This window comes from Ruditapes philippinarum, unplaced genomic scaffold, assembly GCF_026571515.1.
Source record: "Ruditapes philippinarum isolate M1 unplaced genomic scaffold, ASM2657151v2 ctg3292_1_1_1_1, whole genome shotgun sequence".
NCBI lineage: Eukaryota > Metazoa > Mollusca > Bivalvia > Venerida > Veneridae > Ruditapes > Ruditapes philippinarum.
In genome coordinates, this window is record NW_026858265.1 from 8,461 (window position 1) to 34,986 (window position 26,526).

At 31.6% G+C, this 26,526-nt stretch overlaps 1 protein-coding gene and 1 long non-coding RNA gene across 3 annotated transcripts; one reads left to right on the plus strand and one right to left on the minus strand.

Annotated features, from left to right (window-relative positions):
• The first annotated feature begins 7,372 nt into the window (after positions 1-7,372).
• LOC132752600 (monocarboxylate transporter 13-like) lies at positions 7,373-20,586 on the plus strand. 2 transcript variants are annotated; one of them, XM_060742938.1, is made up of 5 exons: positions 7,373-7,611; positions 12,203-12,431; positions 13,603-13,746; positions 17,737-18,468; positions 19,707-20,586. In XM_060742938.1, exons 2-5 carry the CDS (start codon positions 12,233-12,235, stop codon positions 20,108-20,110), a joined length of 1,479 nt encoding a protein of 492 aa, XP_060598921.1. In that variant the 5' UTR covers positions 7,373-7,611; positions 12,203-12,232; the 3' UTR covers positions 20,111-20,586. The 2 variants fall into 2 exon arrangements, with proteins under 2 accessions (XP_060598921.1, XP_060598920.1); XM_060742937.1 differs by lacking the exon at positions 7,373-7,611 and having other exon boundaries at positions 12,165-12,431.
• A 1,401-nt stretch (positions 20,587-21,987) lies between these two features.
• On the minus strand, positions 21,988-23,412 carry LOC132752601 (uncharacterized). Its single transcript, XR_009628835.1, has 3 exons — positions 23,214-23,412; positions 22,512-22,645; positions 21,988-22,219 (listed from the first exon to the last, which is right to left on the minus strand). It is a non-coding gene; the product is annotated as an uncharacterized LOC132752601 (long non-coding RNA).
• Positions 23,413-26,526: the final 3,114 nt, after the last annotated feature.

Here is a 26,526-nt window from a genome sequence, read left to right on the forward strand (position 1 = left end):
TATGTTATTTTTAGATAAATCGTTTCATATAATTGTCAAGGTAGAAAATGAATTTTGCTGACGATGAAATACATAAACAATAAGGAAACCCCTCAATATATCTAATCTACTGGTCCGCATAAGTTAAGCGGACGGTTCGTTCCACCCTACCTTCTATTTTTAGAAGCGAACGTCAATAGCTCTCGGGATGGCGGTTTGAATAAAGAAGGCTTAATTATCAGTGATACGATTAACTTTTCCAAAATAAATTACTGAAATTCTTTAGTTTGAAACAACACATACTTATTTTTCCAACAAAAAAATAAAAGCCTAAGGTCACTTTAAAGTGTATCCGAGAAATAAATTAATTTTATTGAATATTGTAACATATTCATTAATTTTATTTGTTAATATTGTAAATGTAGCACTCTCAACTATGTTCAACAATCACTCAGCTGTTAGATCCATATATTTTATCAACAACCTAATGTTAATTGACATGAGGGGACCTTTGTGTTTAAAGTTTTTAAAAGCTATATATTTGCTACATGTGGATTGTAAAATGATTAAAAAATACAAAAAAAAAATACCTAGAACTAAACATATTTGTATACATGCGTGAAATCATCGCCAAACCTATTAAAGAAGAAACTGAAATTTTTTGTGATATTTACGGAATATTTTAAATTTTTTTTTTTTTATTTTTTAATTTCTTTCATTTCCCCCTTTTCGATAAGGTTAAAACATTGTGATTTCCTTCGGTCTGGGACCGCAGGGTATTGGGTACGCGTTTTTACTTTTGAGGCATGGGAGATGGGTGACCTGTTTTCTTTTGAAGAGATGTGATCTTGTTATTTTTCCTTTTAAAATACCGTTTGCCTTCGTTCCTTTTTGGGTTAGTTTTGAAAAAGAATCTTTAAAAAATTTATTTGTTGCGGTGAAATTAGAATATTATTTTCACGAAATATGATAAAATGCAAAGGGTTTTCATGAGCCTGTTCGGCGATGTGAATGGTCATTTTTTTTTTTTGAGTGAATGGATATACGTATTCAGGAAAAAAATTTAATTTTTTATAATTCCCATTTTTTTTTTCGATTATTTTATAAAATTCGATACGTAGTAACAGGGGGAGGGAAAACCCCGACTACGATTTTCCCCCTTTCTGCTACCAACTCAATTGACAGCGCGCAGTAAATTTTTCTAAAAAACGCGCTTTTTTGGCGCATTAAAACCTTTAAACGTTGTCGCGTTTTTTTATGATTTAAAAAGGGGTATTTTGTTCGGATTTTCTTGTTAGACCATTTTCTATCTCCTAGTTTTAAAAAAATTTGAAAGCTTTCTTTTATTTATTCAATTTTTCAGACAAAACGGCGAAAGAAGCCCTTAAAAAAATATGAGTTTTTACTCCGCCCACCTTTTTTTTTCTATTTTTTTTAAAAAAGAATTATTTTTGGTTTTTTTTAAAAAAAAAATTTTGAAAATTTTTTTTAATTTTTTTTTTGCATAAAATTTAAAGATGTGTTTAAAAAATTTAATGTTTCTTTAAAATCTTCTCAAATTTTTTCAAATACTAAAAATCTACAAAATTAAATTTCTAGTGGATTCCCTAATAAAAAAGAATATTTTCTGCGTAAACTTGTGTGTTTACTTTATTTCTTTTTTGCTCGGAATTGTTCATAAAATGGTAGGCCTATTAAATCATTTTCTTAAAAAGAAATAATTGTTTTATCTTCGGCCTTCTCCGGTCTTCAACCGTCACCACTTTCCAAAGACCTTCTTCTATACTGATCGATTATTGTTAACTATATTCCTGATACAAACGTTTTTTTTACCCCCCCCCCCCCAAAAAAAAAAAAAAAAAATGTTGAAAATAGTTAAATGAAATATCTTTATGTCATTAAAAATGTTCCCCGCAGGAAACCATTTTACTTGTAATGTTACTGTTTTCATTATTTTTTTAGTCAGATATAGTTGTATACACTTTTAAGCACAGTGGAAAATGTTGGCCTGATGCTCAGTTTGGAGAACAGATGATCTAGTTGACATTCGAAAAATTTCCTTACATCTTGTCAATATAACTGTATTCGTTGAATGATCTCAATGGGTAGTCTGATTAGAACAAACAACCGTTTTGACTTTCAATCTTTACTTTAAACAAATCGTAAAAATTTTACCCCCACACGTCCGATTGTGAACTCCTAAACATTTTTATTAAATTATGTTTCCTTTTTGAGCAAAATTTTCTTCATTCACACTTGCTATTAAAGGACATGTTTAATTAAACGTCGAACCGTAAATGAAATTTCGTGCCGTTGCCAATGACTGTCCCAAACCCAACTTACAGGTCCTTTACGTCAATCTTCGGATAAGGACTCATTATGAATAATAACTGAGATGTTCCGATTGGAATTGTGAGCAGTAACAATGTCTATAAGTCTTTGAACTTAAGCTTATGATTGTGAATCATTTTAAGGCGATAAAGCGCTTCATATATCCATGTTTTTTCATGACGTCATTGGTGAAGGAAAAAATAACAACCTAATACGAGCTAAGTAGCCTGTGAAATATTTATTAGTGCTCTAAATGTGAATGTTAATGTATGTATTGTTATTTTATGGATCTCACATGATCAACTTTATGCGTGTTATTTAGTTTTCTTTCAAGTTGTATATTAGTTTGATTTTCTAAAATGTTCAACAATCTTTTTGAAAATCAGATGATTATACCTAGAATGTCGATATACCTTAAATGTTCGTAGTACATTTTCATTTCTAGTATATATAGTAGAAAAATGAATGAAAAAAATGAAAATATGATATGAATCATTTGATGAAATAATTGGAGATTTATTCATTCATTTATAAGAAAATCTTGTCCATGCTGCCTGGTAGCAACTGCAAATGATCTCCATCTGGTTTTATCTGCAGCTACACGGGCGCCGGCCTCATTGTCACAGCTCTTCATGTCCTTCTTTGCGATTCGCCACAAGGTTTCTTTTGTTCGGTCTCTGTTCCTTTTTCCCTTGGGAACTCTGGTGTCCATCGAAAAGCAACCGCAGGTAGCGAGTCAGGAGGCATATGTAATACATGTCCAATCCATTGCCGCCATCTCGTTTTAAAATATCGTTATTTGTCCATAATTTCCAATTTTATGTTGTAAATTGTTATGAAATAGATTTAAACTACTGTATACATACCATATGTCAAATATTGAATTTATATTGAATAATAAAAGCACACTAATACTAGTTTGGACTAAATTGTGTAATACGAGTCTACAAATTGCAATTATAAAAAAAGTTTGGCAAAGCTTGAATTTGTCTTCAAAACTCTACGCATACCAAAGGAAAAAAAGATTAAGAAATACAATGATTTTTTCCTTTGGAATTAACTTTGAATTTGGCTATCTAATGTTCAATTTCTATAGAAGTGATTCTTAGGGTGTGATTAAACTTTGAAACAGGTCAGTAGATGTATTCCTTCACGGCTTGACGAATGATTTTACCATTTATTTTTAACCTAAGTCCCGTTGAATATGTTAAATAGTTCAATCTTGTATCACTCTATGTTAAGTTGTTTTCTGCACAAAAATCAAATATCTACTGTTAAAAATCAGTTCATAACGTGCTCGTTCATCCAGTTTTTAAAAAGGGTCTGGAATGGGCAAGGGGTGAATGCTTAATCTTTAATTTTCATGAGTTACTTTTATGTTTACTCGTACTTATCTTACATTCAGTGCTCAAGAACATTATCCCCTTTTCAGTATATCTTCCTTTATCTTAGAGAAATTATTTTCTGTAAATTCATTTTTATTCAATGCTTTTTTAGTGAATCAGTGTAATTTTTACAAAGTTATTTTCTTGACAACAATATATTAGTAACAAAGATTCTATACGTATACTTCGTAGGTCAGAAACCAGGAAATGTGGCACATATTACTGTAACTTTTATTAGATAGTTGTTAGTATTAAATTACTGTCACCTCACATGCCATGTATTAAAGTAGATTATGTGTACACTAACCTTTGATTCTACTACTGTTGACCTTATCTAACATCACTAGTATTGTATGTATATTAATTTTAATCAAAGGCTTGCAAGTAGAGTAGGTAAAACTGAATGTCAGCGCAGTTCAAAGTAACTGCTTCGTTTTTTCTACATATCATTTTGAACTTGGCATACAAATATTTATGTATATCTTCAAATTTTACAAACCTTACTTTGGGCAAAATTCTATTACAGTAATTCAACAAGTCCGCGTAAATGAACTTTGATAGAACATGTAAAAACGTAAGAAAATTTCAAAAAATATTGAGATTCCCGTGTGTTTGTTAACATTCTTGCAAACAAGGTTCTGTTCGGATGTTCTAAGGTTTTACAACAAGATAGAACTAAACAATTATTTGGAAGACGTCTTTATGCCTGAATTCATGAAAATAGTAATTAATATATGAAAACGACATTTTTGTTTTTATAATGAATGAACATTCTTGATTTATGATGATAAATCATCGCATCAGCGTACAAAGAAGCTGGAGGATACCGCCGCCCAAATAAGTGGTGTTCAGAACCACTGAATAAAGTTAAAAGTGCAATGAATAAATGTTGTATTTGTCAAAAAAGTTCTAGTAAAATCAGATATCTGAGGAATAGTATATTGATAAAGTAAAAGAAGAACATGCTTTCGAAGTGACCGGTTCATACCGTATCTGAGACGGTTGTAACAAGTCTTGAAGAAAACCCCAAGCATAAAGACCAAACACACGGATCTTAATATGAACACTTCTTTACGAGTGTACCAGTAAAGTGTGATGAATTTGATATCTATGAATTGGAGATCAAAATATTGGAAACAAATATTAGATATAATTTTCCGTGATATTCCATACATGCTGATGGCAAATAAAAGAAATGCTGACTTTAACATTAAACAAGTTTTAAAACAAATTCAAAGTATCGTTTGAATTGTTGCAATTTTACTTGGCAAAGAAATATCATTTGAAATAGTTGCTTCTCGATATCCCAGGCATCTTTGATAACCTTGTAGAATCTTGTTGAAATAGGTCAGGAAGTATTGATGATTTGGAATACGTGACTGTGATATTGGCATGATTTATCAGAAGTTTTGATCAAGGAATTGACCAGTTAAATCAATAAATCGATACAATAAATTCAACTCCAGCGGACTGAATTATTGTTGTTCCGAGTATATACGAATCTTAATTTATCATGTATATATAATGAGATTGTGGTGGTTAAATTCACTGTACATAGTACATGGTCTATACATGTAAGCATATATATTATTGATACAGTGCTAGATAAAAATCTTTGAGCTTCAAACAGTGCGATATATTGCTTCTGTTGTAAAGCAATGAGAATATTAGAATAATTAAATATTAGAACCATAATTTTACAGTAAGTATATATTAGAATATGCATTTTATTAGAGTTATGAAGTTTATGAGAATATAATTCTGAGCCATTATTTTAAAATGTGTATATTAGAAAATAAATAGTTGAACCATGATTTAACTGTGAGTATATTGTATGTTAGAATCAAGAATTTTTTCAGTTGTATTTAATTATTCATAATTTTTTACAAAGTCTACATTTAATAAAAATTTAAAAACATGTTAAATGTATTTATTTGCTGATATCGTTCTACAACTTCTAAGAATTTCTAGAATTTAGATAATTATGGCATTACAGCAACATTATAAACAATCCTTACAAAGTTGCCACTATAACAATCAAATCGTAAAGTAATTTCCTTATCGACTTGAATTGGTTTATATTGTCAATGCAAATGACATATTTTAAATGTTTTAGTCGCATCTTAAATTAATTAAGAAAGATATATTTGTTTTTAAACAGGAAATGAAAAAGTATATTTTGAATTAATAGTATCATTGGAATACATGTACAATACAATAATTATTTCTTGACAATCAATTTGTAATAATAATGGATCCAAATCTTCAATATTTTATGGAATATTCGTGTTTCGTTTTGTATATGTGTATACATGTAGTCTGGTATGATTAACAGTATTAATGATGGATGTTTCCACAGACAATTAAGTGAGAATTTGAGAATATGATGGTATGGCATAAAACAACAGTTTAAACATTTGAACCTGATGTTTGTACCCGTGTGTGTCTGAAATGATGCAAAGAAGGGCATATGAAGTCTTCCTCTGTCTGTAAAGTTAAGCGGTCGCCATATGACCTATACTGTGTTGTTGCGACGTAAAACTCAATCTGAAAAAAACAAAACAAAAAAACACGAAATAACAACACAAATTCTGTATACAATACGATAAAATCGTTCTATTTCATAATAGCAAGTTTTTTTTGTCTTCGAAATTTCGAGGTATACTTGAAATGGTTAAAGAAGATAAGTTCTCCATTGCGCATGCCATTCTTATCTAGTGCCACTTGTTCCACAGAAAAAGAAATTCGATTTTGATTATTATATTTTAACTATTCGAAATTCCCGAAGGTTTGCATGAAATGTTAAAAAAATTCTCCATTTGCGCATAATCGTGCACTTTTCCCAAACAAAGAATTCGTTTGTCATGAATAAACAATATTATTGTCCAAATTTTGTTGTAATAATTGCCCTCCTTTAGATTTGGAACAGCCCATTCAAGGGATTTGAATATCATAATAAAAGTTTGAGCTACTCACCAACAGTATTGAGCCCGGTCTGTATGGATGTGCAGACTGGCTTTGCTCTATACTGCTTGCAAAGACTGGTTTTTTCTGGTTCCAGCAGATTAAAAGTTAACTTATTATGAGGAGTGTATATCTTTAGCGTACGCATATTAATTAGCAGGACGGAAATAAAGAATTGATAGCAGATCATAAACAAAATCCAATCACAATATCATCATCTCTTATCAAGGACATATCTACAGATTGACCGTGGCTAAAGGTCATTTATACACAACATGATATACTGTTAACATGAATATTGCTTTCTTTGTTAGTAGTAGATACTGCTCGTTTCGAAGTTTAATTAGTTCGTTAAACACTTATCTTTTATATACATATATAAAAGTATGTATCAATCGTTTGTTTATCCAATTAATAAATCTTTTAGGCAGTCTTGAAGTTTGCTGCCTGATAAAAGGTCAGATTTCAAGTGCTTAGATTTTTAACAATTTACCGGGGTAGATGTCCTTATGGTCAAGTCCTATGCATATATTAGATATGGGCTATCATTTGTAAAGCATATATCTTTAAGACCGACCTAGTTTTTGGTTTAAATGGGCAGTTTAATATAACAATATAAGTTTAAACTACATGTTATCAAGGCATGCAATCCTACTCGTGAAACCGAGCGTATCGTATCCTCACTTTACTAATGATATATATGTGATAGGTTTAAAGCTCTCACTAATACATAGCCATCGTGGATAGTATATTTCATTATCAAATTATGGTACCTAGGTAGATGTAGTATAAACTGATTGCTCTGTTAGTGAAGCTGAACTTCTATAGATGGTTCTCACTGATATACTATTGGACTATTTGTGGTTGGAAAATGTTTATATAGTCTGAAATAGAACAGAAATTAACTTAGGAAAAGATTTTATTATACCGGAACAAGTGAGTTCTTTTAATAGTAAGTAAAAAAAATGAACAATATGTAATTGATTTGATATCATTAATAAATTAACACTTCGTTAAATTATTTGTTAATCGTATTATTGTTTTGCATCATTATTATATTTTCACCAGATTTCGAAGAGAATTTGATATGCTATTTATTGCATTTATAAAACAGCATTCAAATTGTTGGATTAATTAAATTTCTAAAAATAATATAAAATTTTTAATTAACGAAGTTAATATTGTAAAAATATATTCCAAGATATGCATTGCAATTATACGTGTCTTTTTTTCAAAATTGTGGCAGATGTACCTATCTTGATAAAATATTTTATTCAAAATTATCTTAACAAATTCAGAAATTTTCTAAGCTAACAAATAAATAAGGGAATAAAAAATGGGGGGACTTGTAATTACCCTGTTATCTGACAAGCTACTGATATATATTGACCGATCAGTTTTAGGACATGGCAATTTAAAGTCCTGATATAGACTAATTATTAAACTTCAACTCAGGAATATCCGATTATATAAATTAAGCAGGGCAAATTGAGAAAAATCTGCATTTTCTGAGATCTGTTTTCTTTCAACACAGTCTTCATTAAGAACGTAAGGCCAATAGTGAAAATACTGTCTAAACTGTAATTGGTCATATAAAGTTGAAACGAAATTACCTGGGCATGTGTTTAAAGATGAAAATAACAATTTTATATGGAATTCACATCTTGATCAAATTTCGTAAGTATACATTTGTTTATACGCCATTTTTGTATACTTAAATTCATCATATGTTTTTATTATCTTATGTAAAATAAATAGATTCTACATCCATTGCGAGGCAGATATATTACTAACCTAGAAACAAACAAAGAAACATTTTAGTGTTTTTTTATTACCATGGATTGCTCTTTCAGCTCCCAGTTATTGCTTTGGACTTTGTGTCTAACAAAAGATAATATGAGATTTTTTAAGTTAACTTTTTAATATCTCTAACTGCTCGACTCTATTTGAAGTCAATTTGGGGAAAAAGATTTTCAAAAAGAGCGATGCTTGTTATTTCTGACTTTATTCTATAATAATTCCAGTAGATTTAAATAAAAGTTGTAAAGTTTTGAATAATTGGGTTTCAGTATATTGTCAATTAGTGTTATATTCCGCTAATCACTTGAAATATTAAGGTAAAACAATATGTCCGAGAACTGTGTTGCTTCGATCAAAATTCAGACACAAAATACAAAGGTCTATGAACTTATAATGATTTACATATTAAATTTAACAAAAGTATATGTTATGATTCTAAACTGTGTAAAAGTACACAATTTCTATGCAATGCAGCATTTTCCATTGATTTGCACCATCTTACCCTGAAATTACATAGATTCATAGAATGTCCTAAATAGCTGGGTAAGGATGCTCTGTACAAGATATGCATACCAATAAGTGTTACAGGTGCCAAAATATCAGAGACTGAGAAAAATGTAACTGACAGGTTGAATTATCTTCCACATCAAGACTTGCTCTTTTTTACATCGAATCACATTAAGGGTAGTCTGTTTTGTGGGTTTTTCTTTTACCTGGAAAATTGCATTTGACCTAGATAATGATAGGATATTGCTTCTGTAGAGTAGATTCATGTTGTACGAATATTTTGATGAATGGGACGGTTTTTTTACATTTACTGATAGTTGATAAAAAAATCTTCTCAGTATTTTTGCGTGTGCAGAATTTCTGGTTGAAGTTATCTTAGCATACAACTGCGTCTGTGTGTTTGTGTAAATTTTCGGAACATCCGTTGTTTTTGATGTTTGTTTCTTAATTTTAATTAAACAAGTTTGAAAAAAATACACATTTGATTTTAAACAACTTTCTGGTTATTCCAATGTTAAAATGTTAAGCCCACTTTCTTTGTATTAATCAATTTATAATATATGTAACATTGCTATGAAGTTACAAAACATCATTCATGTAATAAAATAGAACGTTTAGTATATACATGCATTTAAGAAACATTCTTATTTTCAAAAATATTTGGAATTATTTCTATTTATTCTTTACATTCACATCTAACATTTAATTATTTAATCCAGCCTAAAGGTTAGGAATGGTGTAGTCTAGACAGCGAGTCGAAGCCCCATGATGCCCAAATGTTTACTTAGTGTGCTTATTATTTTTTTGTTTTATCGGCCGAAGGCCGTCTAAAATCAGTTTAACTTCCTATAAAATTTACAGGGAAGAACTGTATGTACTTGACGAATTTTCATTGGTCATATTAACTGGCCTCGAACAGCGACTCGCGTCTTCTTTTGTCTTTGCTTAATGTTCCCATTGAACCCTCATTTATACTAAGACATTCTTTTAACTGAAAGGCCGTACCTAATTTGTTGAAATTGCCATAATCAAAATTATTTTAACAGGATGATAAAAATTATTTATCATCTCATTGGCAAATTTCAGTGATAAATTCTGCTCTGGATCGGTATTTGATCGGAAGGATGGAGTGGGGGTTGCGTGGGGCAAATAGTAATATTAACAGTATCAGATCCATCCTCAACTTACTGTTGTATCAGATGGCGGTAAACGAGTCCAGAAACTGGGTCTGTCTTGTCCGCTGACCGTTTATTAACTGTTAACCTCTCGGCATTACAACAAGAGGAACTACTAATATTTGCTGTAATTTCTGAAAAGTGATTAGGTACAATATATTCTTGAGAACAAAATACGTGACTTACTGTCAAACAATTTATTGATGAGACGCGAGATATTTGTTTGGGTTTTGGATGCATGTAAAGGTTCATATTATGGTCAAGTGTCATAATATCCGATATAAATAACAAGTCATTGATGTTTATCGCCTGTCAAGTGTTAAAGTGATGCAGTAGGAAACCCCATAAATCTGCTCTTTATTTACTTTGGGAATAAAACAGCCATGGTACATTAATTAAGTGCCTACCGTCCGGAAAATATTTTAATAATTTTCTGATAAGATTGAATGATTAATTTCAAGCCTTTATGATTACAATTCTTTGTCTCATTGAATTTAAGACATGTATGTGGTCAATTTCTTTTTATGTATTCTCAGACATGTAGATAACATGTTATCTATGTCTTTGGTATTCTAAATTCTACTCAAACCCTGTCATTATGTGAACATATGGCGATATATCCTGAAATTAAGGCGATCTCTTTAGCATTAACAACAAAACTTATTTAAAATATGTTCTCAAGCACCGACTTGCTTGTATGTCCGACTTTAAACACGCTCCCTAGCACCGACTTGCTTGTGTGTTCCACTTAAAACACGCCCTCTAGCACCGAATTGCCTGTGTGCTTAAAACACGCTCCCTAGCACCGACTTGCCTGTGTTCCACACGCTCCCAAGCACCGGCCTATATTTGTTTTTGTTTCTTAATTTACCCTCATGTTTATGAGACACGAACATATATTTGTGATTTGTGAGAAAAAGTTATGTACATATATAACAAATAAAATTAGAGATATCGAATAGGGATTTCAAAAAGAAAATTGAATATATAAGCAGTAGGAATATAGCGATAAATACTGCCAAATCAGTCCTTAATCGCACGTTACATGTTAATTATTAATTTAATCTTGTATCGTTTTACTTTTCTGAAAATCTTTACATTTTTCTCATTTTTGATTTTTCTTGAATTTTTTTTTGGCTCATCTGAAAGCATGCATCTTTAAAATGTCTTTTCACCTCAGCCAGGGATTTATTCAGTAGTTAACATGTTTGTATTCATCGCTAGGTAAGAAAAAAGTTATTATCTTCAGAGATGTATACATGTTGTCACTAATTAGGACAATATTTTGTCATTATGCATGGTTTGTCTTTATGACCCTCTTCAGCAGACAGCCCACTAACCTTGCATTATTAGCATAGACAAATATTTTCGTTGTTTTGTGATAACAAGTTTTGGGGGAGTTCATGACTAATGCTTTTATTTTCTGTTACTTTTTTCATTGGTTTTGCTGATAAAATAATTGCTTTAATAAAGAAAGTGTCTAATAAGCAGAATGTATGTAAATAGGTTCAATGGATACGGGATTGATAGACAAGATACGCGGAATACTTAATAATAATAATAATAATAATAATAATAATAATAATAATAATAATAACAATAATAACAATAATAATAATAATAATAATAATAATAATGATAATAATAATAATGATGATGACGATAATGATAATAATGATAAATTGGAATATATTGTTAATCGCTTTATACTAATGCAATGGAATATATAAAATTAACCGGTTTCTTATAATCCATTCAGAAAATATGGTTTGCCGTTTTTTTGTGTTTTTTTAATTTCCCTGGAAAATATGGTTAACCGGTTTGTATTGCCGTTATTATTGGATATCATTTAAAGACTGGCATATCATATCAATCTAATAAGTTGGTCGCACTACTTACAGGAATTTACGTTTTATTATAATTATGTTCCGAATATACAAATGCGTACTTGAGATAAGAAACAATGTCACGATAATCAAATTAACATAAGTTATAATAGATTTGATATGATTAATAACAATATATATATAATGAAGTTTGATTCTATGTTTTCAGATCCAGATCAGAACTAAAGGACAGAGTAAAAAGGGTATGAAACACCGATCAGCGGATATAGATGGAGGATGGGCGTGGGTGGTCCTCGTGTCGTCATTCCTCTTACATATGATGTCATACGGTCTAGCTTGGAGCACCGGCGTCTATAATGTCATATTTCTAGAAGAATTTGGTCATCCAAAGTCCGTAACAGCATGGGCGGGATCCTTGCCTACCGCTGTCATGTACGCTATAGGTATGAACCGGTCAAAAATTTTGAGCCGCGTCATGACAAAACCAACTTAATGCATTTACGACCAGCATAGATCCAGACCAGCCTGCGCATCCGCGCAGTCTGATCAGGATCAATGCTGTTCGCGATCGGTTTCTCTACTTGTTATAGAGTTTGTTAGCGAACAGCATAGATCCTGATCAGACTGCGCGGATGCGCAGGCTGGTCTGGATCCATGCTGGTCGCAAACCCATTATGTTTTTGGTTTTGTCATGACGCGGCTCTTTTGTTGTTGGTGGTGGGGCTTTTTTATTAGACGTAATCGTAATAGGAAACAGAGTCGTGTTATTTGGGCTACACATTTTAATTACTTAATATAATTATAAAAATATTCAAATAAATCATAGACACATAATTTACATATTTGCTTGCCATGCCGGTAAGCGTCGTATATCATTAAAAGATGCAGCCAGATACAATAAAAAAATATTAAATTTAGCAAGAGAAAACGTCACAATAAATCTTTAAAACACTAATTAATTAAACGTTTTGGGTTTGTTTTATACGATGAAACAGGGACAACATGTGTACGTTTTTCTAGGCCTAATGACTGCAAAGCCAAAGAGGGGGAAAAAAGCAATCAAGTCAGAATAACGAAAAGTTTGTATGTGATTAAGTAAATAAATATACATGTTTAACGTATTAAGGTTATAATTGAGCCACTGGACAAAAACAAATTCTTACGATATTTGTTTGAACTTTATGTACGAGTACATGTATACAAAGTGTAATGTATAGAATGAATAACAATAATAATATAAATAATTTTGCACAATCATTGTATGAAATTGAGAATTACCAGCAATGGTCGGTTCAAACCGGTTTTAGCAGGTTTAACAAATTTATGTTTTCGTAAGTTTTTTTTTTAGTTTAACTGCATTGTGTCAAACTCCTACGCAGTAGTCCCCCTTTGCATCGCTACGCAGTCTTAGGAACGACAACAATATTCGAATACTGTTTATGTTTTAGTTGAATAGTTCGATTTTGTAATTAAAACATGTATAGCATTTCCCTATGAAGCTTGCTAGTTTTTTAAGATGGTAAAATATTTTTTTTCTAACGAAAGAAAAAGAACGCCCTAACAAGAACATGTTTAAGGTCGAGCGTTACATTAGACAAATTCTTTTCTTTTCAGGACCAATAGCAAGCATGTTTTCAAACAAGTACGGATTCCGTCCTGTCATTATTTCTGGTGGGCTTATGGTCAGTGCTGGGCTTATACTTAGCTTTTTTGCCAATGACCTGTTTCTTCTGTTCTTTACGTTCGGAGTTCTAACAGGTATTTGTTATATCAATTTAGTAATAAGTGTTGTATAATTGATAATGAGCGTTAAAATAACTGTAGACAGTTTTCTTTGACATACAAAATAACTGATCTGTGCATCCGTGTTTATTATTCTAGGTAACTTGTATCAACATGTGATATTTGAAATGTTATGCATGGCTATGTTTTAATTAAAATACAAGTATACATGTATGGTTCAATGTTATAATATTATATACAACTTTCATGTAATTATTGACTAAGCAATATTTTTACCAAAATATCTTTGGTTATAAAGGTAATTTATTAAAATTATAAGTATTCGGCACAAAACAAATTATTAAATACTTAAAAATACAATGTAAACGACTGTAAACAATACGTGAAAAAAAATAAAAAGATACCGAAATGTATACACCTGAACTATAAATTGGTGGACTAGATAAAAAACAAGAGTTTCTTTATTAACCTTTTCGTGGTGTTAGTAAACATATTTACTCGTATTTTCATAACAATAAGTGAGACGTAACGCATTAATATTCATGAATATTTTTATATAAAAATATGATATATTTCTGACAGTATTTGATTACAGACTTTAGGATGTTATTATTATAGTTGATATCATCTGATACACTATAACATTGTTGGATATATAAATGTATAGTATACTGTAAAGATTTATGAACGGTACTTAACCTTTAAGACAACATATATTAGAATTTATTAAAGAAAATTACAAATAGTAACCTCGTGTCGTGTAAATTTATTCACTTAATCTTCTTTTATATCACATTATATATATAATGTCATCCACTTTTGCAAAGTTAATAATAAAACAAATGAAAGAGCTAGTTTATAAATAATTTCATCTTGCATCTAATGAAGAAATGGGCTGTATCTGTATATTTTACATTTTAAGGAATAAAGGGCTGTATCTGAATATTTTGTATTTAACGGAGTAAAGGGCTATACATGTATATGTATGTTTTACATTTAACGGAGTAAAGGGCTATACATGTATATGTATGTTTTACATTTAACGGAGTAAAGGGCTATACATGTATATGTATGTTTTACATTTAACGGAGTAAAGGGCTATACATGTATAATTATGTATGTCTTGCATTTAACGAAGTAAAGGGCTGTATCTGTATATGTATGTCTTGCATTTAACGGAGTAAAGGGCTGTATCTGTATATGTATGTCTTGCATTTAACGGAGTAAAGGGCTGCATATGTATGTTTTTTTTTACATTTAACGAAGTAAATGGCCTATATATGTGTTTTACATTATCGGAGTAAATGGCTATATCAGATACTTTACATGCATTATAAGGCATTTTATGTATAGTAAATGGATAGCAAATTACTTGTTTTGTATACTTACAACAATTTAAAAAAAGAAACAAAACAAAAATAAACTGAAAGACCTTAAAGCATCAAACAAACAAATAATAATAATGATGATGATAAAAGACCATTAAGATTTTTCAAAAGAATTTATATGAATATGCAAGCTTTTCGCTTCACTTAATAACTTACAAAAGTGTTAGTGCACGTAGTGAATCAGAAAATTATTGGAAAGATTAAACATTACATAAAAATACCTATAATACATTTTATCAACTGAATGGTTTTATTTGACTGCATTTGTATCACGTCTAGAATTTTCATGATTCGCATTTTAATGTCGGTTAATGGGAATTTATATATTTTTATGGCTTTGTGATGTTTTCTAGATAGAGTCATGTCGGCTGAGCGTTATTTCGGAATTAAGGGCGAAAAGTTGAGACGGGAACACAAACATTTATTTATGGAGAAAACATGACGTAAAATGACTTGTCGTGTTTTCACTATTTTGCTTTTTGCGCCACATTTTATATTTTGTAACGCAACGCGGACGATAAAGGTGTATTTTAGCTCACCTGTCACAAAGTGACATGGTGAGTTTTCGTGATTGCTTTTCGTCCGGCGTCCGTCCGCCCGTCGTCTGTCCGTTTTACTTTTACTTTAAACGGCGTCTCCTCAAAACCGCTCAGCTAATTTCATCCAAACGTTACAGGAATGTTCCTTGGGTAGTCACCTTTGAAAAGTGTTCAAAGAATTGAATTCCATGCAGACCTCTGGTAACCATTGCAACGGAAAGAAAAAACATAAAAAGCCTTCTTTTATAAAACCCAAAGAGCTAGAGCTTAGATAATTAGCATGAAACATTTTTAGTGGGTCTCTACCAAGTTTGTTCAAATAACATCCTTAGGGTCAAATTTGGCCCGCCCCAGGGGTTCATTGATTTTCCTTATATGTATGTAGTGAAAACAAAAAAAAAACGTCCTCTGAAAAAGCCAAAGAGCTAGAGCTTAAATGTTAAGCATGAAACATCTTCTTGTGGGTGGTCTACCAAGTTTGTTCAAATAAAAGCCCTGGGGTCAAAATTGTCCCCGCCCCAGGGGGTAATTGATTTTCCTTAAATGTATATAAAAAAATCTTTTTTTCTATTTTACTATAGAGGCTTGAGCTTAGATTTTTGGTATGAAACATTGTCTCGTGGACTTCTACAGAAATTGTTTAGATTATAACTCACGGGTCAAAACTGCACCGCCTTGGGGGAACAAAGATTATATGTATATAGTAAAAGTTAAAATAAAATTCTTCGCTAAATCTACAAGAGCTAAAGCTTAATTTCCATAGAAACCAGTCACTTCATAGCAGCCATTGACTTTTCATAGCAAGCTGTAAATTTTCATAGCAACCAGCAAACATTACCTTTCCATAGCAACGAGTGAATCTACCATTGAATTCATAGCAGGCACTGACCTCCAACGAAACCATTTATTTTGTATAACAAACAGTGACATCTTATGGAACTGTTATTTTCCCTTAGCAATAGCAACCAGTGTATAGCAACCCTTTACACATGCACTTTTTCAGATACAAATATGAACTGTTTGATATCGGTTTAAGTTTTAGATTTTATATCTGCTTTCATTCATAGTTTACAATATTACTTGTTCCTGTCTGGTCATGGAGAATATTTATATTCAGGTGAGCGATATTAGGGCCTTAATGGCCCTCTTGTTTCTTGTTGTGGCGCAAAAATGCGAACGCGGGTGAAGCACGGTAATGGCAAAAACATAATCTAGCATGTTCTTTGCGTTTTCGTGCTGACCGTTGGAAAATGTTGAAATACGAGTCAAACATTTAGTCGTGCTTTGACATTAATTAATTCACTTTCTCGCGCAAAGGGGACCAAAACACGCCAACGTTACCGGTTTTCCGGGGTTCTTCGTCCTGTAAACACGTTCATGAATTAACTACCATAACTTAAAAGTTCAAATTTCTGAATAAAAAAGAAAATAAATAAATAAAACTAAATAAAATAATAATTTTAAAACTGATAATTATTTAATGAGCGTTTTTACGTACACTAAAAGTACTTAAACAGTTGATGTTGATTTTTTTCAACATTCAACAGCCACCATTCGGTATATATTGCCAAGTCTGTTATTTGTTGATTAGGCTTTAAATTTTAAACACGATTTTAAAGAAACCACATGTAAAATTGAACTAGATGTCAGATATGAAAGGTTCTACATATTTAGATTGTAGCCTATTAACCTACTCAACAAAAGTTAACATTCAGCAAAAGATTAGTGACACGCGCTTATCAAACGACATGCATAGCGTATGCTGCATTTTTCTGACCTAGTGACCGCCCGAACCTAAACTCATGTTCATGGCCGTACTATATCAAGAGTAAATATTTGATATTAAAAGGCAAAAGTACATAGGCACTATATTATGTTGACTATTAAGCTAAACTTCCGATATGTACAACTGTTAAAATAGAATGATGACCTTGATACGAAGCTATTTCTTTCTTTATTTCATTTTTTTTCACACATTATCTGTTCTATGTTTTCGTTTAAAATGACATACGCATGTGTTTTTTAATTAGAATTGCGTCTGTCAGAACAGTCTATAAGAAATGTGTTTGTTATTTCAGGTGCTGGGCTTGGAATTGTGTATATACCTGCAATAGCGTCAATTTCTTGCTACTTTGACAAGAAGTTGTCGCTAGCTGCTGGAATTGCAACGTCAGGGGTCGGAATCGGGAACTTCTTATATCCCGCCATCATTAGATGGCTTGTCAACACGTACGATTGGAAGCAAAGTTTTCTCGTCCTGGGGGCTATATCTCTAAACATGTGTGTATTTGGTGCACTTATGCGGCCCGTAAAAAGACCTGAGATCAAAGAAGATCAACCAATTCTTGACATAACGCCGTTTAAAAAGAAAGGCTACGTTATGCTCTGTGTTAATGTGTTCTTATTTTGCTTCGGTATTTCTGCTATTTACATTCATTTAACTGCTCACGGTGAAAAAATCGGTCTGACTGCCGATGAAAGCGCAATGCTCTTATCAGGACTTGGAATTTCAAATTTATTTGGACGATTTTTATATGGCCTTATAGCTTACCATCCGCGTATTAACGTTTTTGTTTTGTACAGTGGCTCTTATTTTCTGTCTGGAATATGCATTTGTCTTGTCCCAATAATGGAATCCTACTCTGTATTGATGGCCTGTGTTTGTGTGTTCGGGTTGCTGTCTGGATGCTTCGGTACATTACTAGTGAACATCCTAATAGAACTCCTCGGTCTTCGACGATTTGCCAATGGATACGGATGCCTGTTGTTATTCATGGCTGCAGGACAGCTGATAGGAGCGTCTGTTGCAGGTAAAACATTTTTTAACTTATCTTTAAATCGATCTCTTTTGTGAATGTATTCGGAACTGAAGCGAGTTGCTAGCGTATTTTATGTCAAATTATTGAAATGATATTACATATATTATGTTTGTCATCATCTTACATTTTTTTCATCCTAGATGTCTGTGATGGCTGGGAGACAGGAATAATCCACAAGAAAATGGGCACAGTTTTCCTAGTTCACTTTTCATATCGATACGCATTTTCTATTTTTTTCTTTCGGCAGGGAAAAAGAAGGACAAAGGATGACATTCCTAATGTGCCATTGATGCCAGAGTAATAATATAAAGACAGGAATGAATCAGACAAGAGACCGGATGGCCAAATTCCTCCTAAGTTGATTTCTGCTAGTCACTGACTGACAACAAAATGTTTCGGAGACACTTCAAGGCTCAGAGATAGATGGGAATACCAAAATAACAGACAAAGACGTGGAAAATGAAAACCTACCTTCAACATTTTTTTTTTATTTCTTAACCCCTACTTAAGCACACAACTGGTGTCTGTTAGTAATTTCTTGACCGAGTCCGCCTTAAAGGAATTTCTTTTTTTTTAATCTACGCCGGTTTGTGAACGCATGAATGAAGAAGGCAATATTGGTATATTTAGAAAACGTAACTTTGAGTTGCGATTTATTTTGTTTTCGTTCGACTGCTAGCTTAATTAGTGCCAGAAAGCTGTGTAAGCTTAATGTCTCTCAACTCACGATGTCTACTCACAAAATAACTTCATTTTTCAGCAACAGTGTTGAGTTCACAATTTTATAAGAAAAATCTAAATGTCGAATTCATTTTCAGGAGAACTTACCTAGTATCTTCACCGCTTTGGTGCGGTTCTTTATATCATGACTTATTGCTATTATATAAAATGGTTGCTTACAACTTGTTCCTGGGTCATCATAAATTGAATTAGATATACACATGCTTCTATTTACTAATTCTTTGAACTTTTCTATTTCCTAAAATCTTTCAGTCCGAGAAATGTGCCACCTGACCTACATAATTGTAATTTATGATAATTAAGTAAATAATTGGGTTGGAAAAGTCTGTAGACAAAGTTGTAAGTAATCATAATGGTAGGTATCAATAACCGATTAGAATGAATTTATTCTTCTTGATTAATATTTAAGAATAGTAGTTGTATAGAACACCGTCTCTTATATCCAGAAAGATTACGATAATGTGTATGTATGTTTGCATTTTTTTCAGGTGCTATGTATGACATCACAGACTCGTATGCCATGGCGTTTTATTTGGGTGGAGCTATGGTTATAATAAGTTCGGTCGTTATGATTCAGCCGTACTTTTACGTTAAAAATCATCCTCGCATTGATGAGGAGGTGATAATTGAAGAAAAAATCGGCCTTGCTGATTCAATAGACATTCCATCGTTGCTTCACACCTCGCACAGAGATCTCGTGCAGATGGCTGTGTCACTAGAAAGTTTAACTGCTGCTAAGCATTCACTCGATGTGATACGTCGATCTACTAAATCTTTGCATTCTATTAAACAAACTCCAAAACTACCATCAAAGAAAAAAGACGGATTACTCTTGCCGATGCACAGGGATATTGAGATCTTAAAAATGTCTTTCTCGACAGAAACTATTTAGAAAAGAATCAACCGATGCCATTTATATGTCATGTTTTCTCACATGCAATACCGGTTGGTTTGTATTCATTACTCCGATTTGGAATATATTTCACCTATTTAAGTGACATTAATAATTAATGTTTGAATAGGCAATATTTATATCCATGAACAAATATTTACTTAATAAATATATGCATTTACACATATACTTTATATTTTACTTACCATGTAAGAATTCGGTGTTTTCTACTCGGAAACTGCAAACTTTCTAATATAATTGCCAATGCGTTGTAGCATTTTAGAAACAGTTTGCTTTGTTGAACCATGTTCTACAGTGATACATTCCTAAGGCAGGGATTGTTCATAGAGTTGAAACCGAATTTATTTTGTTTAATAAAATGTTGCAATAATTACTTTTATGAAAGTGACTTTTACAATAAAAAATTGTATTTATTTTATGATTATATCTTTGGATATAATAAAATGATTTCTTTATTATGCCTTGTGTTTCATTTTGTAAAAAATGGTGGGAAGATGATGATAATGGTGATAGGGATGTATATGACGATGATGATGATGACAAAGAATAAGGTTATTTTGATGATGATGATGATAATGATGATGATAGAGATTTATGATGATGTTGATGTTGATGATGATGATGATGAAAAAGAAGAACAAGTAGATGATAATGATGTTGCTGCTGCTGATGATGATGACGACGACAACGAGGATGATGATGATGGTGATGAATGTTATAGTTGTTGTCATGTGTTTTCTATTAGACCTGTGTCAAAAATATATGTGCTATGTAAATAGCTCATTGTTGGTTGGTGAACTTAATTATGTACACCTGTATTATTTTATAACTATTCGACAAAGTTCTATTGTACAAGTTAATTATGAATTACTTTCTATAACCACTCCTTTCTTTCAATGATTCACTAACTATTCAAAAAGCCTATTTCTTGTCTTATATCAAATCACATTAAGGTACAACTCTAACCTGTGCAATATTATTGCAAGAACGAAAAAATAGGGCACACAATGGAAAACCGGTGTTCTTATGGTGCAGTTATGTAAAAAGAAATGAGCCGCCATTATTTTAAATTAGCGTTTGTTTATTTGTCAGAAGGCATCTCAGTCATCTCTATGATATTTCTAGTTTTATCATCATCACCGTCAAAAAATCTGAAAGGTAGTTACATCAAGATTTTTGTGCCATAAGGCTGTATCTAATATGAAGTAAAAAGGATGATTTAATTGTTTTAAACTGAGTCGTTAATAGCTTAACCTATGCTTGCAGCAACTGGATATACTTATGTGAATACGGCCCCAGTGCAGACCAAGGTCATCTCGCACATCATTAATGCTGTCCGACCATGGTCTGCACTGTTCGCTATTCAGTCGTTCCTAAAATGATTAATGGTTTTGTCCAGATAGAAAGACGGACTAGTCCATTTATGTCATTTAGTGTGGTCAGGCTAAAAAATCGATGATTAAGTGCGAAATGTAAAAAACCAAGTTGGTTTGTGGGGAATATGTTAATAAGTAGAAAACGATATTTTCATTTACGATACTTTAATGAGATATATTTATTTTCATTGATGAATGATATATATTAACAACAAAAAATGGAGAAGCATTTATCCATATATCATGTTAGTTTATCGTGCAAATAATTCGCGTATTTACTAAAGTCTTGAAGAAGCTTTTTTTCGAAGCAGAAATATAACTCACGCTCACGTTTTTACTGACATTTCGTCTTTAAGCTTTTTGTTTTAATCAGAAATTAATTCCATGAATTTCCAGTTTTATCTATTCATTTATTTTTACATTTTCCGGAGGTAAATCATTACGTTATTAAAGGTTTTGAATTGATAAAGAAACATGATATAGTGGAATAAATAATATTTTATTAAGAAAGAATTAACAACAATTATGGTGATGTAGGTTCTGGTCAGTCAACATCGGTTGAATATGAAACGGGTTTACACAAACTAGATATTGTCTTTAGTATTTGAATTATCACTTGATGATTAACTTTATCCATGCATGTATAGTCCTGGTTATTCACTGTTTGGTACTTTGATGATCCGAAATTAAATGACTGGAACCAACATTTAACCTGAAAAAATACATACAATATTTATTATTTTGTTGAATAAGACAAACAATAAACATTATTTGAGAATAAACATGTCTATGTCAAATTATAATAAGTCTGTCCCCGCCTTTGAATTAAAATATTATGATAACCATGATCCAAGGGACCACTGCTTAGGAGTTTGGATCCCGACAGGCTGCAAAATGCAATGGTCCGTCGAAAGAGACATAATTAATGAAAATACATCATAAGTCAGTCTGATAAGAGTTACCTTTCTTCTATATAAAAAAGGAGCAAATATAATTGAACCTACAGAATTATTGTTGACGACACAATAGGTCCTGTCATGTGACCGGAAGTATTATCCGTTGATGGTGAAGTTGCTGATGCCGTTGTTGGAGTTCAATAGGAGGATGAGGAACAAGAACACAAACATGAACATGTACACTGAAAGAGTGAAATAAAAAATGTGTTCACGGTGAGGTAAAATCATTACAATGCGATATCAGTATAAATTTCATCATAGCATTTTACAATTCATTGTATTTTTATTGCATTAAGACATTTCTGATATATATTTCATTTTTAAAATGAAGTGAATAACTAGATAAAATCTTCTTCATCGCTATTTCCATTCATTTTAAAACACTGCATGATGATTTCGAATAATTTTAAAGCACAATCTTGCGATTTCAAATCATTAATTATACGATGGGCCATAATTTATTAGCGGATTCGAATCATTTTTAGAATACTAAGTACTATAATTATATTGGCAATATCTTTTGATATGCGGTTTTAAATGTGTTACGAACTACATACATACGGCGATTTCAAATAATCTTAATACATAAACAAAGCACTATTCGCATTAAGTTAATGAAAAGACACGTAATTAACTGCTTTAGATCTCAGACAAGATACGGGCTTTAATTGCAAGAGATGTAAACTATCATAAAAGTCGTGACTCTTATTTTAAGTTTAATTAATAATTGATTAAAATAATTTCACATACATTGGTTATTGCCAAATCCAGATCCAGTCCCGTAACCACCGCCGTATGCAGGCATATAGGTGTATCCGGCACCGCCGACACTGCCGTAACTTCCATAACCGCCGTATCCGTAGTCGGCGACAACTAGGCCAATTACGGCGGTCAAAGCTAGAACTATAACTGTCAGTGATTTCATGTTGATCTGAAACGTCAAAAACATAAAATAAAATACAGTCATTCGGGAATCAGTGTTGATTTAAAGTTTTGAGAATTGCATACATGATTTTATGTTCTATATTAACAGCAAACTACTGAGCCACAAATCGAAGAGGGACTTTCATGAGTTTGAATTTTATTCATAGATAGGCGAAAGACTTATGAGAAAAGTATATGCCCAAAGAAGTAAAAGTTTTGAAGTTTTACTGTGTATTTATCATTTGAAGAAATAGTACAAGCTATGATATATTGCATGACTACTGTATTTAAAAACATTAAATATGAAGTGCAAGACGCAAACATAATTTTAACTGCAATGTACATGTATTTTCAGCGCTTTTTGAAAATTTCTTTTAAATACGATTTATCACTGTGATATACAGGAAACTATTTTTTATTTCTATCCTTATCTTAACATATATTACATGTTTCAATTCGAGAAATTGTAAATGGCAAGCTGAATGCTATACATGTATATACAAAAATAAATAATTCTTCAGTTTATAATAATTGATATTACAGTAAAATTGCACTTGATTGAAACAAGCGTCGTCTGAGTATGAATTTATTTATTTACTTTCAATATTTTTTTTATCAGAATGATCTAAAGTTTTTAGATTTTTAAACGAAATATATCATGTATACCTTTTTATAAGTTGTATAGGTTTTTATATAAAAATATTGTTTAAGGAATTAATGCAATGCTATTCTTCGGGGAAAAGGATACTGTAAACTGAAGAAAATCTTATACATGTATGTAATAGAGTGAAATAAACAACAACAAAGTCCTTAATATTATATATCCATATACACTGTGCAATGATATAGGTATCTTATAAATTTAAATACTAGAATTAAATCAAAATTTGTTTACCAAGAAAAAATTAAAGATCGTAAATCAAATTTAAATGTAGAAAGTACGTGAGTATGAACTTACCTCGGGTAGTGTTGACAAAAATTTGTGTCGTCTGTCCTTTGCGTCGGGTATATATTGACCCGGAAATGGATGAACAAGTCGGACAACTTCCGGGTATTAGACGGTCTGGGGTGTCTAACGCAGTTGATATACACGTTGTCAATTACGTGTTATTATTCGATTATGTTTTAATTTATATAACATTTTTGTTGCTGGGTTGGGTGTTTTTAAAGTCACTTTAACACTTCCAAGGTCTTTTTCGTAACTAGAATAGATAATGAGTGATAATGACATCATAGAAGAAATTTCGTAAATATATTTTTTCTCAATAAAATAACTGCATGAACACAACGTATCGAAATGGTATGTATCCAGATCAACAGGGCTTGATCATAATGTCAGTCTCTGGTGGATAATTGACATGTTTAAAGGTACATTAATTAAGCCTCAAATTGAAAACATTTTTTTTCTTCTGAAGAAAGAGCAAACGTGTGCTAAAAATCAGCCTATGAGTTGCATTTGGGAAACTTAATTAATAGGACACGAAAAGTAAAGGCTTTTGACAAAAAATATATTCATTTTTGAACGGGCCTTTAAAGTCCAGGGAATAGTTCATTTCTCTTTTCATCTTTTAATAACGCCGATTTTCATCTCGTTTTGATTGAAATTGCCCATGGAAAACATAGGCAATACAAAACTAGTATGTTTATCTTTTTTTGCTGACAGTCCCTGTATAATGGCGAAAATCGCCCAAGAAGGTGGACATTTCGACCAATTAGTCAAAGTTACACAGTTTTCAACCCCTTTTGAGTAGATTGTTAAAAATTCTGTATACGGTGTATTGTTCTTCTAGGAACAATCACGTCATGGTTACTTTGTAGTCTGTACTGGACACGAGGGGTTTCCATTATTGTTAACCAGCAATCATCACCCTCATTCTCAACATTATTATTATTATCATCATCATTCTCAACATTATTATTATTATCATCATCATTCTCAACATTATTATTATTATCATCATCATTCTCAACATTATTATTATTATCATCATCATCATTATCAATAATAATAATAATAATAATAATAATAATAATAATAATAATAATAATAATAATAAAATTAATAATAATTATCATTATTATTACTATTATCATCATCATCATGTCTGCTGCCTAAATTTGATTTATTAGGCGGGTAGGGGGTTTGTATTTCCTTCACAGTCGAAGGAGGTAAGTTAAACGTGTCAAACATGGAAAATAACATCTTAAAGGATAAAATTCTTGAATAATGACGCAGATGATAAATTAGAGAAACTGTAAATAATGCGAATGTGTCTCCATCAATAGTGCTAGTTGTTTATTTATTCTTTTTTTTTATTTTATTTCATACATGTTATTTTCAACTGTCATAAACAAATATCCAATTCAATACACAACGCCTATCAAATCGTGTGATCTGACAAAGTGAAATTCCCGAGGCAATAAAGAATCAAAACCTGTACATACCATATACAAATATGTATCAAATATATACACTGCATTTCATTTTGATTTTCTCAAAATATATCTATAGGGAGGAAAATTTCCTACGATTTTGCAAAGCTTTTATTGATATCCCTTTAATTATTGGAATACTAGTGGAAGCATGGTTTCTATGGGAGAACAGATTTTCATACAGTGACCTTTGATTAAGCATTTTAAGTCTCTTATCGTACGGGCATAGTAATTGTGCGCATTATAGTTATATATTTTTTTTGTACAGCGATTTGGAAGACCATTTCTAAGTATCATAAATCCAAATTTGATTTACTTATATGTAAGAAAAGGGTTGACAGCAAGTACTTGATTGTCAAGAAATACTCCATGTTACTATTTTTTTTTAAACATTTTACAAAATTTACCAATACAGTTTATATACGATATAACCCCTTTCATGTAAAACACACATCGCAAATTTCGCAAATAGCATTCGGTTCTGAGATGAATTTCAGAGATATGTATGATTGTCAAGCTGATGTTGAACTATTGCTTAAGTGACATAAAACACTAACCACAGTAGTTCCCGAGAAGATGTGAGAAAGCTCATCCGTAGCCTTTGTTTCTCAGTGGCAATAAGTAGTTTCAGGGTTCTCAGTGGCAACAAGTAGTTTCAGGGTTCTCAGTGGAAACAAGTAGTTTCAGAGTTGTCAGTGGATACAAA

Bases quoted from the DNA above. Each gene is read 5' to 3' on its own strand.
- LOC132752600 (XM_060742938.1), top strand. From the start codon at position 12,233: ATGAAACACCGATCAGCGGATATAGATGGAGGATGGGCGTGGGTGGTC. The intron at 12,432-13,602 runs GTATGAACCGGT...TTTTCTTTTCAG, and splicing joins CGCTGTCATGTACGCTATAG to GACCAATAGCAAGCATGTTT. The intron at 13,747-17,736 runs GTATTTGTTATA...TTGTTATTTCAG, and splicing joins TACGTTCGGAGTTCTAACAG to GTGCTGGGCTTGGAATTGTG.